General features: G+C 34.2%; 1 protein-coding gene across 10 annotated transcripts in view; it reads left to right on the forward strand.

The window, feature by feature from the left end:
• Positions 1-20,171, forward strand: part of TBCK (TBC1 domain containing kinase) — a 404,858-nt gene that overhangs the window by 62,935 nt on the left and 321,752 nt on the right. For 9 of the 10 annotated variants that reach the window (XR_003420996.2, XM_053217079.1, XM_053217081.1 and 6 more), the window contains 6 exons: positions 5,882-6,023; positions 11,352-11,412; positions 14,608-14,669; positions 14,928-14,989; positions 15,775-15,923; positions 16,770-16,908. Coding sequence is in view for 9 of the 10 variants with exons in the window: in XM_053217079.1 (XP_053073054.1) it covers positions 5,882-6,023; positions 11,352-11,412; positions 14,608-14,669; positions 14,928-14,989; positions 15,775-15,923; positions 16,770-16,908 (615 nt within the window). In the remaining variant the exon portion in view is untranslated. Of the gene's footprint in view, positions 1-4; positions 3,164-5,881; positions 6,024-11,351; positions 11,413-14,607; positions 14,670-14,927; positions 14,990-15,774; positions 15,924-16,769; positions 16,909-20,171 lie in introns of those variants that run through there. The other variant, XM_015062610.3, reaches the window with a different exon arrangement.

Raw genomic sequence — 20,171 nt, forward strand, 5'->3', positions numbered from 1 at the left:
AGGTTCCTGTTCTCAAGAGGCTCATTGTTTAATGGGAAAATGTCCTCTTTTGGTGGCCTATTTATAGTAAGGTACAATAAATTAATCATATAGTTTTGTATACCAAAACTTGTGGTCATAGGAAACAAGCAATTGTTTTCCAAGCATGAAAACTATCTTATAAAAATAGCCTACATTTTATTTGTTTAAAAAAAAAAAAAAACCTTTGAATGTAATAAGAATAAGTCCACAATAAAGCCCTAATGTCTTCTTTCCTATGTGATAATTGCCTTTTGAAGTACCTTTTAGGGAGCAGTAGTCTGATAGGAAGTATGTGATTGCTGCTGCTGCTTCATGTTGTCTAGATCAATCTGTGTGAGAGAAGAACTCTAAAAACACAGTGTAAACAAAAATTACTTTAATTTTTTACCTTTTATTGAAAGGTGCTTTATTTAGTGATGAATACAAGAAAGGAAGTGACTTTTTGTAAAGCACACCAAGCATGTTGAAGAACCACATTTGAATTTAAAATGCTTGGGCAGAATTGGTCTTGTGTGCCATTTGTTCTGGTTTACTTTGAAGTCTTGAACCCAAAGGGTCTGACCAGAAAGTATCAAAGAGCAAAATGTGAAACATTAGCCAGGAAAAATAAAGTGATCAAACAGCTAAGGCATGAAAGAAAATATTTACACCAGAAGAAGCTTGCCGTTGATTCAAAAGACAAATATTGAGGAACAACAAAGTAAAATGTTAACATCTGTTTCAGAATATTGTAAAGAGTTAGAAATTGGACATTCATTTCAGTTGGCCAGTAGCTTAATACCTTGTTAAAACATCAAACAGATGATGAAAGCCACTTTTGTTTACCTCACTAGTCATACTTAAGGCAGAGTTCTGTTAATTTTCTTTGAGTGTTGAAATGCTATGCTAAAGAAGAAACACTTGTTAAAAGAAGAGTGTCTATATTAAAACCAATCCTAGGGTTTATTATTTTTATTAATTAGTTTAATTATTTCTTGATTTGAAGGGAAATTCAAATTTTTGGAGCAAGGATCACCTCTATGCTTCTAGAGATTACCAGTTGGAAGTTTTAGGTATAATGATTTACCCATAGCATTGCTTGATTTTTAACTACCCACAGCATTATTTTTGGGTAAGATATGCTGGAAAACAGGATTAAAAATAAACAGTTTGCCTTCTAGATGTATTATGGTGATTATGATTAGAAATACAGTGTTGTATTTGCATCATATTTTCCATTTTTATAAAAACATCTTTAGGTACTCACTAATATTTATAACAGTTTGGTGAGGTAGACATTATTATTCCTATTTTCAGATTAAGAAACCACAGTTCTATGTAGAACTGAAACTGGAATACAGGTATTATAATAATACCAAAGACATACTTCATCCACTAGGCTGCAATTGTTTCCAGACATGTCATTTAGAAGAGCAATATGATCACGTTAGGGTAAAATAACATAATAGAAATTTGTACATGAGAGAAATATATGAGCAAATTAAAGGTGGATATTAGTAGCATCATCATCATCATCATCATTGTATTAAAATGAAAATTTAAAAACCTAATTTACCCATTTGAATTTAAGGTATATTCTCTGATTTAATTGACTTATATTTTACATGTCAGTTAAGTACTGGCCATCATAGTGTGAGGAGGTGGCTATAGACTAACACAGGAAGAGAAATGGAACTAATATTTGAGTGTCTACATTGCATATATTACATAGATGTTCCATATACTTATACATTTTTATTGTCATTATTGCAGGGTGCCATAATAATCTAATATCCTAGAATTGAAAAGGCCGGATAATTGTGCTCATGACTAAGTCTGATGATAAATGAAGAAAGGGTATGCACCTATGCAATAAGTAGGGCAGAATTCTACTCATTTTCATTTCTAAAGCTGTTTGTGTTTCTTTAAAAAAAATTTTTTTTTTTTTTTGAGAGAGAGAGATGGAGGGGCTGGGGAGGGACAGAGAGAGGGAGACACAGAATCTGAAGCAGGTTCCAAGCTCTGAGCTGTCAGCAGAGCCCAACATGGGGCTTGAACTCACAGACCACAAGATGATGACCTGAGCTGAAGTCAGACACTTAACCGACTGAGCCACCCAGAAGACCCTGTTTTTGTTTCTTTTGTTTATAGGCAGTAAGATTTAAATTTAGTACTTCTCAATATATCTGAAACTTATGTACTGTCTGCTTTTTAAATCACCTGTAAAGGGGCATCTGGGTGCTTCAGTCAGTTAGGTGTCCAACTCTTGATTTTGGCTGAGGTCATGATCTCATGGTTTGTGAGATCAAGCTCCACCTCGGGCTCTGTACTGTCACTGCAGAGTCTGCTTGGGATTCTCTCTCTTGCTTTCTCTCTGCCCCTCCCCTGTTCACACACACGCATCCTCACTCCCACTCTCAAAATAAACAAACTTTTAAAAAATTGTCTGTAAGGTAGTCTTAATGGACGTTTTTTAAAGGAAATGTTATTTTTTAGCACAAATTAACTGAGCATATCTTACATTTAAAATGTGTTGGTAGTTGCAGAGGATTTATAAAAGTGAATATGATACACAGATGCCCTCAAATTGTGGTTTTTTTGAAGGAGGGTAAATTTTTGTTTACTAAGTATTATAAACATAGAAAAAAACAAAACATAAAAATGGGTAGTATTACATATTGTGTATAGTCCATTACATACATATGAAACAAGTAAAATAAGTATCTTATAGTCATTAGAGAACCATAAAGATACAGAGAAAATATCATGGGGATTCACTAAGAGAAAAAATAATTTCCATCTCAGCAAATCAACTTAAGGTTTTATGGAATTATTCATAAAATGAATTCATTAGAAAATTAAAGTTAGAAGTTTGACACATTTTATAGAGTATACTGTTTATAAAAGCTTTGTCTGTTTTTAAATGTTTTATTTATTTTTGTGAGAGAGAGAAAGCACAAGCGGGAGAGACAGAGAATCTGAAGTGGGCTCTGTGCTGACCACAGAGAGCGGATATGGGGCTCAAACTCAGGAACACATGATCATGACCTGAGCCAAAGTTGGATGCTCAACCACTCAACCAACTGAGCCACCCTGGAGTTCTAAGACTTTGTCTTTTTTATTAAATAAAATGGCTTACATTTTTGAGTTTAGAAGACAGAAGGTAGGTATTTTAGTCTGATAGGAAGATATTTTACACAATAATATGATTTTCTTACCAATTCCTTTATATTTGCTGTTGAATTTCCTGCTAAAACTTTTCCTGTACTTGGGGCATCTGGGTGGCTCAGTTGGTTAAGTGTCTGATTCTTAATTTTAGCTCAGGTCATGATCTCATGGTTTGTGGGTTTGAGCCCACATTGGGCTCTACATTGACAGTGCAGAGTCCACTTGGGATTCTTTCTCTCCCTCTCCCTCTCTCTCTCTCTCTCTCTTTCTCCCTCCCTCCCTAAATATTCAGATGGCTTAGGAAATCTATAAACATAATTTAATAGAGCATATATCAGTAATAATATATCAGAAGTAAAATTCAGTCATTTCTCTGGATTCTTACAAATATCTGATAGATTTAACATCACAACATTTTCATTAAAATTTTTTCTTAATAAAAAAGAACTATGTGAATACTTCCTTAATGTAGTGAAAATCATCCATTTATCTATATCTGCCTGTTATTAGAAAGAGAGACTGATCTCAACCCAAAGTTTTCAGGTTTTAAACAAAATATTTATTAACACCACTGTCATTTGACAATGTATTTCTGGTACTAATGAATGTAGTTGCACAAGGAAAAGAAATCAGATAAATATCAACAATGGAAAGAAGATAAAATTATTATTTCTCAGTGAAATTACTAGAAACAAAAGTTCTAGGAATGCAAGGTTGGTTAAACATCAGGGAATCAATGTATTTAAACTCATTAGCATATAAATGAAAAGAATCATATGTTCTGTTTGTAATAAATACAGAAGAGGTATTCAAAAATTTTCAAAATTTATTCATGGTTAACACCAATAGAAATTTTTGCGCTAAGAGCTATAATAATAGAAAGGAGAAAACAAAACTGTTACTTTAAACAAATCAGGTAAGCACAACTGATTTGATTATCTACAAGACTACTCAAAAGAATTCTCCCATAAAAGATGAGGGTTTAGTGAGGTTGTAGATATAAAAGTAATACAAAGAAATTACTTACAAATCAGCAAAATATATACAATACCTGATAAGAAACTAATCAGGTATGTTTAATATCTCTGTGAAAGAAACATAAATCCTTTTTAAAAGACATTACAAAAGGCCAAAGTAACTATAGAGATATCGTGTTCATAGAGTGTTAGGGTCAGTATCAGAAAGATGCCAATTCTTCCCACCCTGTTCTACATTTGATCTAATTTCAATGAAAATTCCAGCTGTGTGTGTGTGTGTGTGTGTGTGTGTGTGTGTGTGTATTAGAGAGAAACCTTGACAAGATAGTTTTATATATATGTAAAACTATATATGTAATTATTTATGTATGATATAAATATTAAGTTAATAATATTAATAATATTAATATATTATTATGATAATATTTAATTATTAGTTAAGTTAATAATATAAATTATATGGGTCATTAAAATATATAAATATATAAAAATTAAAAATAATTATAACAAGAATATAATATATATTATTTATATAATATACATTTATATATTATAAGTTAATATAAATAAGAACATTATTATATATTATTTATTAATTAAATTATATGCTATACACAATTATATTTATTAAATATTAAATTAATAATATAAATAATAACTATATTATAACAATATTATTTAATTGTTAAATTAATAGTATAAAACTATAATATAAATAATGTAAATATTAAATATAAAATTAAACAAAAGTACCTAGACACTCTTGCAGAGAAATTAAAAGATGTGTGTGTTTTGAGAGGATTTAATTTAGCAATATTGGCAATTATTTTTGTAATGTTATAGACTTAAAATAGTACAATGGTACAGTGTTAGGCAAGCTTACCAATGGAACAAAATAGGGAATCAAGATGCATACCAACATGTATGTAGAGATTTTATTTGTGGTAGAAACTGGTACTATGGACTACTTGGGGGGAAATAGGGTATCAATAAATAGAGTAGATCTCAATTGATTATCTGTGTAGGAATGAAACTTCCAAAATGTCCTTCACAGTTTGGTCAAATAAATTAAGTGCATCAATACAATGAAATTTTTCACAGTTTTCAAAGAGAATGAGGCAAATCTACACTTATTTTTATAGAATGATCTCTAAAATGAACTCTAAGTGGAAAAACAAAGGTGTGCAGAGTAGTGTGTATAGTATGCTGCCCCATGGAACAGTGGTGATGGATGGTCAAGTTTATCTCTATATAAATATGTATGGGTGCCTGGAGTACAGAGATGGGAGAGTCTTACTTTTCAATGTATGTATTTTTAAAGATTTTGACATTCCGACTACTTAAAAGAATACATACTCTTTTCAAAGATAAAATGTACTTTAAATAATAGGTGTAGGGAGAAGACAGGAAGTAAGAAGGAAAGGAAAAACACCTGGAAACAGAATGCTGGAAGAAGGCATGTGTCAGAAAGAGAAGAAAACAAAGAGAAGAACTACAGCTTCAGAGAGACATAATAGCTTTAAAATTATTTGAGACTCATACATATTTTCTCTTGATTCTAGACACGAAGACCTGTATTATGATGGTTAGTTTAGAATTCTTCCTTGCAAAGTTTGTTAATTTATTTTCCCTGGACTTTTACTTAGATCTTACCATACTGATTGTAGAAATGTAATATTACTTTTACCCCTTTGTAGTTTGTAGTAATTGTTCATTTATTTAATGTATCATTTTAGGTATCCATCATACTTGGCACCCGAGGTAATTGCACAAGGAATTGTCAAAAGCACTGATCATATGCCAAGTGAAAAACCATTGCCTTCTGGCCCCAAATCAGATGTGTGGTCTCTTGGAATAATTTTATTTGAGCTTTCTGTGGTATGTATAAAGAAATATTAAACTAAAAAGAAATTGTATGCTTATTAGAATAAGTTTTTTGGATAGGAAAGCTACTTAACCATAATACATTTTTGCTTTCTGGATTGACTAGGTATGAGGGAAAAACACATAAATCTATTTGACTTGTTAAAAAATCTTGTTTGACAATTTATTTGCATATATTTTGGTATCTTTAGAAGTGTTTGTTTTGTACTTTTGCTAAGTATGAAAAAACTTACACCATACTAAGTGTAAAAAATTAAACAGTTCCAGAAATGTTTACTCTAAAGCTGCTTATACTCTTTGCATGCTCTCTCTCCATTCTGTGGTATTCTTTCTTCCCTAAATACCTTCTTCTCTCCTGTTCTCTTATATTTTCTAGAAGACTCACTTTGTAGTGGACTTATGTTTTATGAGACCTTTCCTAGATACCTTCTTTATTTATTAGGGCAAAGATTAAGCTGATATTAAAAAGAAAGAACTTAAAAATATAGTAGCTTAGAGAACATAGGTGTTTTCCTGCCTCTTGTAACACTCCACATCATGCAGAAATCCAGAATTTGGCTCTGTCAATCTCAAATGTCTGGTTTCCAAAACCGATTTCTTTATCACCATGTTTAGCCATAGGGAAGGAGGGGAGTGAGTTCATGGTACTGTCTTTAAGAAGATGATCTGGGTACCTGGGTGTCTCAGTCATTGAGAATCCAGCTTTTGATTTTGGCTCAGGTCGTGATCTCATGGTTCATGAAATCAAGCCCTGCATTGGGCTCCGCACTGACAGTGCTGAGCCTGCTTGGGATTCTCCCTCTTCCTCTCTCTCTGCCCCTCTCCTGCTCATGTTCTTTCTCTCAAAATAAATAAATAAACATGAAAAATAATTTTTAAAAACAATGATCTAAAAGTGCAGATATCAACTCTACTTTTCATTGGTGACAGTTTACTTAAGTGGCTACGTTATAGGTACAAGGGAGACTAAGAAATGTAGTCTTTAGCTGGACACATAAATATTGAGGAAGAAGATGAGAATGAATTTAGAGGGACAAAAAACAGCCTGTCATGGCCAAGATGAAAATAATTTTGGAGGAACAACTAACGATCTGTCAATCCTGCTTCCAAATAACTACCAGCATTAGGTCCTTATCTTCTTTGCTCTTCTATTATGACATGTGTCACATGTGCCTACTTTACTTGGACAATGAGATCTTTAGAAGCAGAAATTTTTCATCTATACTGTATAATTGTTGGAAAAATGAAATAATACATATATATAAAGTACTTAGTATAGTATGTTATATAGCAAATGATCCCTGGATGTTATCTTTTATTATGATATTACAATATTTTATGATTAAGAAAATATTTTATGATTAAAATCATAATATACATAATAGCATGGTAGTTTACCTGTTGGCACAGCTTTTTCTAAGGGAAAATACCAGATTTTCTGATTCTTTGCTATTCTCTGTCTAGACCATTTTAGTTTTCATTGGTATGAAATAATGATAAATCTCATTGTTGTTTAAAATCATAGCCTAGGGGCACCTGGGTGGCTCAGTTGGTTAAGCATCCGACTTCGGCTCAGGTCATGATCTCGTGGTTCGTGAGTTTGAGCCCCGCATCATGTCTGTGCTGACAGCTCAGTGCCTGGAGCCTGCTTTGGATTCTGTGTCTCCCTCTCTCTGCCCCTTACCCACTCACACTCTGTCTCTCTCTCAAAAATAAATAAACATTAAAAAACTTTTTAAAAAGTCATAGCCTAAATGAAAAATCTTATTGAAATGTGAATGTGAAGTATATGGAAGTGTAAATTTGAAATGTACAACTTTTCCTTTTTATTACGTAACCTATATCTAAACTCTGTATTAATGATCAGGGTGTATGTCCTGTGAGTAATTCAGTTCAACAAATGTAGATGAGTATTTACTGTGTGTATAGCATCATGACAAATGCAACAAGAGATAAACTGTGTTTAAGACACTTTGTCAAGAAGCTTATAATTTAATTCAAATCCATAAACTTAGAAGATAAACTCAGAAAAGCTATGTGAATTCCAAGAAAGGAAATATTCATTTCATAATAGGGACTTCATGACATTTTAAGTGATACTTACGTTTACACAGTCTAGTTTTAGAATGGCATACTGAATATAAGCTTAAATCTTCCTACTTCATCAAACCTTTAGAATTGTTATAAAATATTAAGATATAAGTTAATAGCACACTAACAACTAAAAAGGGAACTTTTGGTATGCTAAAAATCCTAGGAAATAGATGAGAGGCTATACCAAAGCCGTTTTGCTAGGAAGCTCTTACCGTATCACCAGAAAGGCAATACAGCCACTGTGCCACCCAGAAGTTTCCATAGTCCAAACGATGTATAGGAAAATTTGTATTAAGAGGTGAGAACATTTCTAAGAAATACCAAACACCTAAAACAATACATCTACAATATGATACATGCAATAAATACATACATCTACAATAAAAAAGAAGCAACAAGAAGAATTTACACCATTGAAAGGACTTTAAAATAAATGTACATGTTTTTTAGGAGATAAAGAAAACAATGCCATTTGTGAAACAATTATAGAAACTCTGAGTCAAGAACATTTGCTGAAAAGAACAAGAACCAGTTAAGGGTTTTAAGGAAAAAAAATGTAACTATTGAAATAAAGAACTAAAGAGATGGATCATAAGAAACGACACACACTGAACATAGAAGATGAAGCTGAGTAATTCTCCCAGAACATGTCACAAAGAAATAAGGAAGTTGAAAATATAAAAGAAATTTAATTTTTTTTAATGTTTATTTATTTTTGAGACAGAGAGAGACAGAGCATGAACGGGGGAGGGTCAGAGAGAGGGAGACACAGAATCCGAAACAGGCTCCAGGCTCTGAGCTGTCAGCACAGAGCCCGAAGCGGGGCTCGAACCCACGGACCGTGAGATCATGACCTGAGCCGAAGTTGGCCACTTAACCGACTCAGGCCACCCAGGCGTCCTGTAGAAATTTTAAAAGACAGGGAAGATAGATCCAGATGTTCTAATATTTGTTATATAGTTGTATTAGAAACCAAGACTAAAGCCCTTGGTTTCAAAGAACCCACTAATTACCTTGCAGGGCAAATGGGAAAAAAAATCACAACATACAACAACAACAAAAAAACAACAACAAATACCTTGAAATCGTATACTCTACTTTTAGAATAACCAATAATGAAATAATAAGTAACATTTATGGAGAACTTTTCAAGAATCAGGTACTTTTCTAATCTCTTTACATCTATTATTTTAGTCAATACTCACACCAGTCTTATAAAATTTAATTATTATCTTTAGTTTACAGATCAGGAAATTGAGGTACATAGAAATTAAGCAACCTGTCTTAGTTACACAATAGTAAGTACTTGAGCAAATTTGTACCCATCAACTATATGCAAAGCTGTACTCTTAACTAACACACCAAGCTTCCTTCACTAAGCTCTGATGTCTTTATCACTGTTAATGAGAAAATCTTCAAATGTGTTGGAGAGAAAAGACATACTACCTACCAAGAATGAGATTGGCATTAAACTTCTTAGTAGCTTGGAAGTAAGAAAGCAGTGGCATAATGCCATCAAAGTGCTGAGAGAAGTAATTTGAATTTTGAATTCTTTAATTCACAAAATTAACATTCAGGAGTGGGAATTAAATAAAGGATATATACAAAAATTTGATAGCCATGAAGAAAAAAAACTACTGGTAGGCAAATAACCTGAGTCAGAGTCTGTATGCCTGAACAGGCAGAGTGTGCTCACTGTATTGCAAGTAATCAAATTGAACTGCTTCGTGTATGTGTGTGTGTGTGTGTGTGTGTGTGTGTGTTCATCATACGTAGATAAATAGTAAGCACTTAGATTGAAAAGATATATTGGAGCCATATCCTAGAAGACTTTGATTGCTGAATTGAGAAGTTTATATTTAGTTATATACGGTATGGAGGACCATTTAAAGTTTTTAAATAAGATATTGATAAAGTCAAACCTGCGTATCTAGAAGATTAATAAGATAGTAGTGTAAGAAATTGAGAGAGGAATGGCAACTTTTTCTTTCAATGATCTCTCCACCTGTAGTTCTAATTTCATAAATGTTTAAGAAAGTTTTTGCTCTCTCTTTCTTAAAAAAGAACAGTTTTTTTTTCCTCCACGTAAAGACCAAGGTATATTCTTAAGCCTTTTCTTCCTTTTTAAAAATGTTTATTTGTTTATTTTGAGAGAGAGAGAGAGTGCACAAGCAGGGAAAGGGCAGAGAGAGAGGAGAGAGAGAATCCCAAGCAGGCTCCTCACTCAGCACTGAGCCCATTGTGGGGTTCAATCTCATGACTGTGAGATCATGACCTGAGCTGAAATCAATAGTCGGATGTTCAACCAACTGAGCTATCCAGGCACCCTGTAAGCCTTTCCCTCTAAGTCTACTTAAAGAATCCTATAAGTTTAATTTGTTTATGATAAAGGAAACATAATTACCAACATTTATGAAGGCATTTCTGTGTGCAATAAATGCCAAGCACTTTTTCATACATTGTATAATCCTCATTGCAACCTGTGTATCATATACAGTTAATATTCCAGTTTTATAAATGAGAAAAGTAAAACTTAAAGTGGTTGAGTAATTTGCCCAAGTTATATAACTTGTGGTTGAAAGTCCAATTTGGCACACAAATGCTCAACACATAATTGTTGAAGTTTTAAGTGATTTCAGACTATGTCAAGCAGCCCCCCCCCAGCCTCCCCCCCCGAAGCTGACTAATAAGAAAACAACTAAAATACAATGTATGTGTCTTAAAATAAATGTACCAGGTGCTATGGGAGCACAAAGGATGGTTGTCTAATTCATTGTGGGAGGAAGGAATATCATGGAATGTTTCTTAATGGAGACAACAGATTACCTGGATTTCATATGATATAGAAGTAAGAATTAGTTAGGTAAATGTAAGGATAATATGTCTCTTTCCAAGGGGCCATCTTGGTCTCTTAATCAAATAAGACTCCCTGTGTCCTGGAATCTCTCTAGACAACCAGGTATATGTAGGTCTCTAAAATGAGGAATGCTTCAGACCAAATAAGAATGTAATTGATCCTTAGATATGTGAAATGTTTAAATGTTAAACCAATGATTCTTCTTTAATGGAGCTAACTCTAAAATCTAAAAGTCAAATAAAACCTCTGAAGAGAAAAAGAGGTACCTGAGAAAATCATTTTCAGCTCTGGGGAAAAAAAAAATACCTTCCTGAAGAATGACATAAATGTTAACACAAATTTCTTCAAATTTCTTTTCCTATTTTATTTAGGGAAGAAAATTATTTCAAAGCTTGGATATTTCTGAAAGACTAAAATTTTTGCTTACATTAGGTAAGTGTCTCACAATGGATTATTTTTCAAATATAAATATTATCTTTTGTGACTTTTAGTAAGCATACACAATAATGTGTTCTAAAATAGTGAATACACTGAAATATCCTGACTTTTTAAATTTTCTAATGATCAGTGGTAAGCATTAACAGTACAAACTTAAGAAGTGCTTTCTGAAATATTTTAGTGTTTTCCTTATTCATTACGGATTTATAATGTAGATAGATATTATCTTAGCTTTGTGATCTAGCCAGGTAAACTAAGTTGTGAAATCAAAAAATGAGAATATAAAGTTATACTTCTCTGTAGCAATTTACCTTCTGATAATATATCTTAAATTTTGAGCTTTCTGTTTGATGAATCATGTGTGAATAATGACTGGGAAGAATGTTTATTTTTTCTTTTAACAAGCTCATTTATTTTACATGTATATTAGATCCTAATGTTTTAATTCAAGTTTACAAAAATTTGTGTAATCTATTTTAGAGTGGAATAAATTAAGCATGTGTGGTAATAAAGGAGAGAAAAACAGTGATAGAGCACTTTATATGAAAGAGTGACAGATTGCTGTCCAGGTTAATAGGGTTTGTAAGTAAGAATATATATATAGAAAAGTGTTAATAAATATTGAATAATAATGAATTATAAATATAACTGCATTAAATTTTACCATATTTACAACATTTAATTTAAACAATTGATAATAAGACTATTAAAGAGTCTTAGAGATTTCTTAATATGGTCTACAAACTAAACTTATACTTTATTATTTTTTAATATATATTTAATGTTTATTTGTATTTTGAGAGAGAGCGGGAGCACACATGCAAATGGGGGACGGGCAGAGAGAGAGGAAGAGAGAGAATCCCAAGCAGACTCCACCCTGACAGCATGGAGTCTGATGCAGGGCTGGATCCCACAGACTGAACTGTGAGATCATGACCTGAGTGAAATCAAGAGCCAGGCACTTAACTGACTGAGCCACTCAGGTGCCCTGAACTCTATTATTTTTTTTTTTTTAAGTCCAGTGTAGTTAACATACAGTGTTAAACTGTTTCAGGTATACAATATAGTGATTAAGCAATACTGTATATTACTCAGTGCTCATCATGATAAATATACTCTTAATCCTTCTCCTCTGTTTTCATCTATCCTCCCACCTACCTCCCCTCTGGTAATTATCAGAGTTCAGTTCCCAGTTAATCTGATAGATAAGAAAAGCAGCATTAATTCCCCTCTGGGAACCATCAGTCTGTTCTCTATACTAAGAGTCTGTTTTGTTTTACTTGTCTCTTTTTTTTCTTCATTTGTTTGGTTTCTTAAATTCTACATATGAGTGAAATCATGGTATTTGTCTTTCTTCGACTTGTTTCACATAGCATTGTATTCTCTAGATCCATCCACATTGTGGCAAATGGCAAGATTCCATTCTTTTTTATGGCTAAGTAATATTACATTGTGTATGTATACACCACATCTTTGTTATCCATTCATTTATTGATAGACACTTGGGCTGCATCCATAATCTGGCTCTTATAAATAATACCGCAATAAGATAGGGCTGCATATATTTTTTTGAATTAGCGTTTTCATATTCTTTGGGTAAATACCCAATACTGGGATTACTAAATCATATGGTACTTTTATTTTTAATTTTCTGAGAAACCTTCATGCTGTTTTCCACAGTGGCTGTACCAGTTTGCATTGCACCAACAGTGCACAAGAGTTCCTTTTTTCCACATCTTTGCCAACACTTGTTGTTTCTTCTGATTTTGATTTTAGCCATTCTGACTGGTATGCAGTAATACCTCATTGTGGTTTTGCTTTGTATTTCCCTGATAACAGTGATATTGAGCATTTTTCTTGTGTTCCGTTGGCCATCTGTATGTCTTCTTGAAGAAATGTCTGTTCATGTCTTCTCCCCAGTTTTCTAATTGGATTATTTTTTTTTTTTTTGGTGTTGAATTGTATAAGTTCTTTTTTTAATTATTTTATTTTACCTAAATTCCAGGATAGTTAACATTCAGGGTATATTAGTTTCAGGCGTACAATATAGTGATCCAAGATTTGTGTAAGTTCTTTATATGTTTTGGATACTAACCCTTTATCAGATAGATCATTTGCAAATATCTTCACCCATTCAATAGATTATCTTTTATTTTTGTTAATTACTTCCTTCACTGTGCAGAGCTTTTTATTTTAATGTAGTGTCCCAATAGTTTATTTTGGCTTTTGTTTCCCTTGCCTCAGGAGACATATCTAGAAAGATGTGCTTCAGCCGATGTCACAGAAATTCCTGCCTATCTTCTCTTCTATAATTTTTATGGTTTCAGGTCTCACATTTAGGTCATTAATCTGGTTTTAGTTTATTTTTCTATATGGTGTGAGAAAGTGGTCCCGTTTCATTCTTTTGCATTTAGCTGTCCAGTTTTCCCAACATTTTTTCCCATTTCATATTCTTGCCTCCTTTGTCAAAGACTAATGGGCCATGTAAGCATGAGTTTATTTCTGGGCTCTCTATTCTTTTTCACTGATATGTGTCTGTTTTTGTGCCAGTATCATATTGTTTTGATTACTACAGCTTTGTTACTACAAAAAAAAATGAAATCTTGAAATCTAGGATTATGACACCCCCTAGGTTTGTTCTTCTTTTTTCAGATTGTTTTGACTATTCAGGGTCTTATGTAGCTCCATACAGATTTTAGGATTATTTGTTCTAGTTCTGTGAAAAATGCTGTAGGTATTTTGATAGGGATTGTAAAAATTTGTACTATAAATCCTTAGAGATGTGTGTACATTCTCCAAATTGTATATATACAAAAGAGTAATATGTGTGTGTATAAATATAAATATAAATACAAATACAAATATAAATATAAATATATGTATATTACATGTACAGGGGGAAGAGAGCAAGAGAGAGAGAACATGGGAATCTTCATTTTGAATCACTGCTTTATTTCACTTTTTAAGCTACTATCTTTCAGTATCTGTAATTCAGTTAATATTTAGTGTTTAAAGTATTTTTATCAAAACCTGTAAGGAAACATGTAAGGACAAAGTCACAAGCTTCTTAATATTCCAAGTTCCAAAACTGCATAACACATTTTTTAAAAAACTATCAGAGTTCAGTTCCTATTTAATCTGATAGATAAGAAAAGCAGCATTAATTCATACAATTTTTTTGTGTTATAGATTGCGTAGATGACACTATAATAGTTCTGGCTGAAGAACATGGTTGTCTGGACATTATAAAGGTTTGGCATTAATCTGTTATTGAAAATTGATGTATTCTGTATACTTGGGATCTAACAGCAAACTATTTTAAAGCTATATGTATTTCTTTTCAGATAATTTGCTTTTTTATAGAGTGACAATCTAATGTAAATTAGTATAAAGTCCAAATAAAGACAATTTAGAAAAACTCAAAGTGCTCTAGAATAGTAAACATTTGAGTAAAATGTATTTTTTAAATGGGTCATTTTAAATAATTCTTTTCTCTTTTTATTTACCAGGACCTTCCTGCAAATGTGATAGATCTTTTGAAGAAGTGTCTCACCTTCCACCCTTCCAAGAGGTTGATATTATTATTAAGACTTTGAGATTATACTGAGATCTTGAATATATAAATAGTTGTGGGTTTTTTCTTTCTTTTTCTTTTCTTTTCTTTTTTTTTTTTTTTTTTTAAGAGAGAATGGGGAGGGAGAGAGAGAGAGGGGGAGAGATAGAGCAAATCTTAGGCAGGCTCCACACCCAGCACAGAGCCTGATGCAGGAGTCGATCTCATGAGTGTGAAATCATGACCTGAGCCAAAATCAAGAGTCAAACATTCAACCGACTGAGCCACCCAAATGCCCCTGATGTATAAGTAGTTGTGGTTTTTTATTAGTTATTATACTAATGGATTAAATAAGAATATTTGCATACATATAGGAATACAAAATTGATATTAGTATCATAACTATTAGCTATGGCTCTAATGTATATTAATAAAAGAAAAATTATTAGTTTAGATGATTATTAGTTTAGAATTTTAATTAAGATATTCAGTAAAGGAAGCACATAATAGTCAAGATAAAAGTAAAAAATGGAGAAGCTCGTATATAATCTTTGATAGATCATAAGGTACAAAAAGCACAATATGGGGGAAAAATTCAGCATTTACTTATAGTCACTTTTTATATAAAAGTATACATCAAGATTCTGCTAAGGAGAGTTTTATTATTATTTTCTTTACTTATGATGTATTTAAGACTTTTAACTATTCCTTTAACTTTTAAAACATCCTCTTGAATGTGTGCCATTATTCTAGCAGATTTTTAATGACTTCATTCATAGTCTGTGTTTTAAATTTTTCTCAAGGCCAACTGCAGATGAATTAATGCAGGACAAGGTATTCAGTGAAGTGTCACCTTTATATACTCCCTTTACCAAACCTGCCAGTCTGTTTTCATCTTCTCTAAGATGTGCTGATTTAACTCTGCCTGAGGATATCAGCCAGCTGTGTAAAGGTAATGATAGATAAGACAGAAAATAATATAAGCCTTATTTTTAAAGGAAGTATCCTTACTGTATTTTCAGTTTTATGTTTATCAAATATATATATAATTATATATGTGTATATTATAGTTATATAACTGCTATTCACGTAGCATTTTTTTAAGTTTATTTATTTATTTTCAGAGAGAGAGAAAATGAGTGGAGCAGGGGCAGAGAAAGAGGGGGACAGAGGATCTGAAGTGGGCTCCATGTTGACAGCAGAGAGCCCAATGCAGGGCTCAAATTCATGAACCATGAGATCATGACCTGAGCTGAGGTCGGACACTTAACTGACTGAGCCACTCAGGCACCCCACCACCATATAACATTCATACCAAATGGAGAGGCAGATAAACATTTATTTACTATTATTAATAAGGGTCAGTATGAACATAGTACAGTGGAATCATATCCTGCTTGAGACATCAAGAAAAGCTCTTCAGAAGAGGCAGCTATTGCCTCAAGATATGAAGGATGGGATAGTTTGTGTTAGTTACCCACACAAGTTGCCTTTTTTGGCCTGTATCCCTTTCCCACAGAACCCGATATATCTGATACATGTATGGAATATATATCCCATATATCTCTGATATAGAAGGTAAAAATTCCACTCTTCTTCTCAGAGTAACTGAATGTACGTTCAATGTGTATATCCTCATTTCATCCTTTGTGCATTGTATAGTATGAATCTTCTAAAGGGACTCATACTGTGTTCTTCAATTAGTACTTGTTGAGAATGTCAGCTATTATTGCCTGTTGCCTTTTAATAAAAACAGAAACTGTGAGAGCTATGATTCTTTTCCATTTGCCATTAATAGATGTAAACAGTGATTACCTGGCAGAAAGATCTATTGAAGAAGTATATTACCTTTGGTGTTTAGCTGGAGGTGACTTGGAGAAGGAGCTTGTCAACAAGGAAATCATTCGATCCAAACCACCTATCTGCACACTTCCCAAGTAAGGAAAGAAAGCTTCTCTTGGAAATGAAAAAAATTTGATACTAACGTTTTTTTTTTAATTTGGGATTTTTTTTGGTAGACATTCCAGCTAAGTAATTATGAAAGCAATTGGAAGTCAATACCTTGTTTTCTTGACTGGAGCTTCTAATTGCAGAATTCCCATTAATATTTTATTATTTTTAATAAGTACTATTTTTAAAAAAATAATTTGCCATATGATCTATTTGACATAACCCTATTATCATAGAATATCTTGCAATAATTGATGTTCAATAAATGAAAAATGTAGACGTCAGAAAGAATAGTAATATTCAAGGCTTAGATTCCACCTACATCTGCCTAAATGACCCAGAAAACCGCTGGAAGACTAGTAGAATGGACTCTCAGGAGCCAAGCATAGACAAGAGGCCCACGGAAGAGGGTAGGAAGGGCGGAGAGGCAGTGCATGCTACACGGACTGGCGGGAGGGAGCCGGGGCGGTGGAGGGGCAGCCTGCCAGGCAAGACAGAACCCCGAGTCTGGCTTGCAAAAGCAGAGGGGCCGGACTGGGTGAGTTCTGACAGCCAGCGGGACTTAACATCTGGAATATTATAAGTCAACAGCCTTGCTCAGAGAGTGGGAGGGAGAGGTGTTGAGCCCCAGAAGACAGAGCTCAGTTTGGCAGGGAACAAAGGCGCTGGGAAGCGCCATCTCCCTCTCCCATACCCCAGCCAAAATCCCAGAGGGAACCAGTTACCGTCACCGAACGTGCTTGCACCACACAAACACCCAACACTGGGCTCCTATGAATCCATCCCTCCGACAGGTCAGCCTGCCTCCCTCCCGGTGCTTCGGGGCCCCTCCTACAGGGGACCACCATGGGCAAAGTGACCTAAGTCTGCCCCTCCCGCCCCTGTGTACCTTGCCGATCCACCCTGGCTAATAGGCCAGTTCCCATCAAAGCAGCACCACAAGCCTGGCAGTGTGCAAGTAGCCCAGACAGGGGCCACACCACTCCACAGTGAGTCCTGCCCCTGGGAGAGGGGAAGACAAGGTACACACCAGTCTGACTGTGGCCCCAGCAGTAGGCTGGGGACAGACATCAGGTCAGACTGTGGCCCCACCCACCAACACAAGTTACTCCAGACAGCACAGGGGAAGTGCCCTGCAGTTCTGCGCCACCCCAGGGACTATCCAAAATGACAAAACGGAAGAATTATCCTCAAAAAAACTCCAGGAAGTAGAGACATCTAACGAATTGTTCAAAAACGATTTAAGCAATATAACAACGTGAATTTACAATAATAGTCATAAAATTAATAGCTGGGCTTGAGAAAAGTATAGAGGACAGCAAAGAATCTATTGCTACAGAGATCAAGGGACTAAGAAATAGTCATGAGAGCTAAAAAAAATGCTATAAATGAGGTGCAAAATAAAAATGGAGGCAACCACGGCTCAGATTGAAGAGGCAGAGGAGAGAATAGGTGAATTAGAAGATAAAATTATGGAAAAAGAGGAAGCTGAGAAAAAGAGAGATAAAAAAAATCCAGGAGTTTGAGGGGAGAACTAGAGATCTAAGTGATGCAATGAAATGGAACAATATCCGTATAATAGGAATTCCAAAAGAGGAAGAGAGAGAGAAAGGGGCTGAAGGTGTACTTGAACAAATCCTAGATGAGAACTTCCCTGATCTGGGGAAGGAAAAAGACATTGAAATCAAGAGGCACAGAGAACTCCCTTCAGACGTAACTTGAATCAACCTTCTGCACGGCATACCATAGTGAAACTGGCAAAATACAAGGATAAAGAGAAAATTCTGAAAGCAGCTAGGGATAAACACGCTCTAACATATAAAGGGAGACCGATAAAACTAGTGACAGACCTATCTACTGAAACTTGGCAGGCCAGAAAGGAATGGCAGGAAATCTTCAATGTGATGAACACAAAAATATGCAGCCGAGAATCCTTTACCCAGCAAATCTGTCATCTAGAATAGAAGGAGAGCTAAAGGTCTTCCCAAACAAACAAAAACTGAAGGAGTTTGTCACCACTAAACCAGCCCTACAAGAGATCCTCAGGGGGATCCTGTGAGACAAAGTACCAGAGACATCGCTACAAGCATGAAACCTACGGACATCACAATGACTCTAAACCCATATCTTTCTATAATAACACTGAATGTAAATGGACTAAATGCGCCAACCAAAAGACATAGGGTATCAGAATGGATAAAAAAACAAGACCCATCTGTTTGCTGTCTACAAGAGACTCATTTTAGACCTGAGGACACCTTCAGATTGAAAGTGAGGGGATGGAGAACTATCTATCATGCTACTGGAAGTCAAAAGAAAGCTGGAGTAGCCATACCTATATCAGACAAACTAGACTTTAAATTAAAGGCTGTAACAAGAGATGAAGAAGGGCATTATATAATAATTACAGGGTCTATCCATCAAGAAGAACTAACAATTATAAATGTCTATGCGCCAAATACGGGAGCCCCCAAATATATAAAACAATTACTCACAAACATGAGCAACCTTATTGATAAGAATGTGGTAATTGCAGGGGACTTTAACACCCCACTTACAGAAATGGATAGATCATCTAGACACATGGTCAATAAAGAAACAAGGGCCCTGAATGAGACATTGGATCAGATGGACTTGACATATATTTAGAACTCTGCATCCCAAAGCAACAGAATATACTTTCTTCTCAAGTGCACATGGAACATTCTCCAAGATAGATCACATACTGGGTCACAAAACAGCCCTTCATAAGTATACAAGAATTGAGATCATACCATGCATACTTTCAGACCACAATGCTATGAAGCTTGAAATCAACCACAGGAAAAAGTCTGGAAAACCTCCAAAAACATGAAGGTTAAAGAACACCCTACTAAGGAATGAATGGGTCAACCAGGCAATTAGAGAAGAAATTAAAAAAATATATGGAAACAAACAAAAATGAAAATACAACAATCCAAACACTTTGGGATGCAGCAAAGGCAGTCCTGAGAGGAAAATACATTGCAATCCAGGCCTATCTCAAGAAACAAGAAAAATCCCAAATACAAAATCTAACAGCACACCTAAAGGAAATAGAAGCAGAGCAGCAAAGACACCCCAAACCCAGCAGAAGAAGAGAAATACTAAAGATCAGAGCAGTTATAAACAATATACAATCTAAAAAAACTGTAGAGCAGATCAATGAAACCAAGAGTTGGTTTTTTGAAAAAATAAACAAAATTGATAAACCTCTAGTCAGGCTTCTCAA

This window comes from Acinonyx jubatus, chromosome B1 (assembly GCF_027475565.1).
Source record: "Acinonyx jubatus isolate Ajub_Pintada_27869175 chromosome B1, VMU_Ajub_asm_v1.0, whole genome shotgun sequence".
NCBI lineage: Eukaryota > Metazoa > Chordata > Mammalia > Carnivora > Felidae > Acinonyx > Acinonyx jubatus.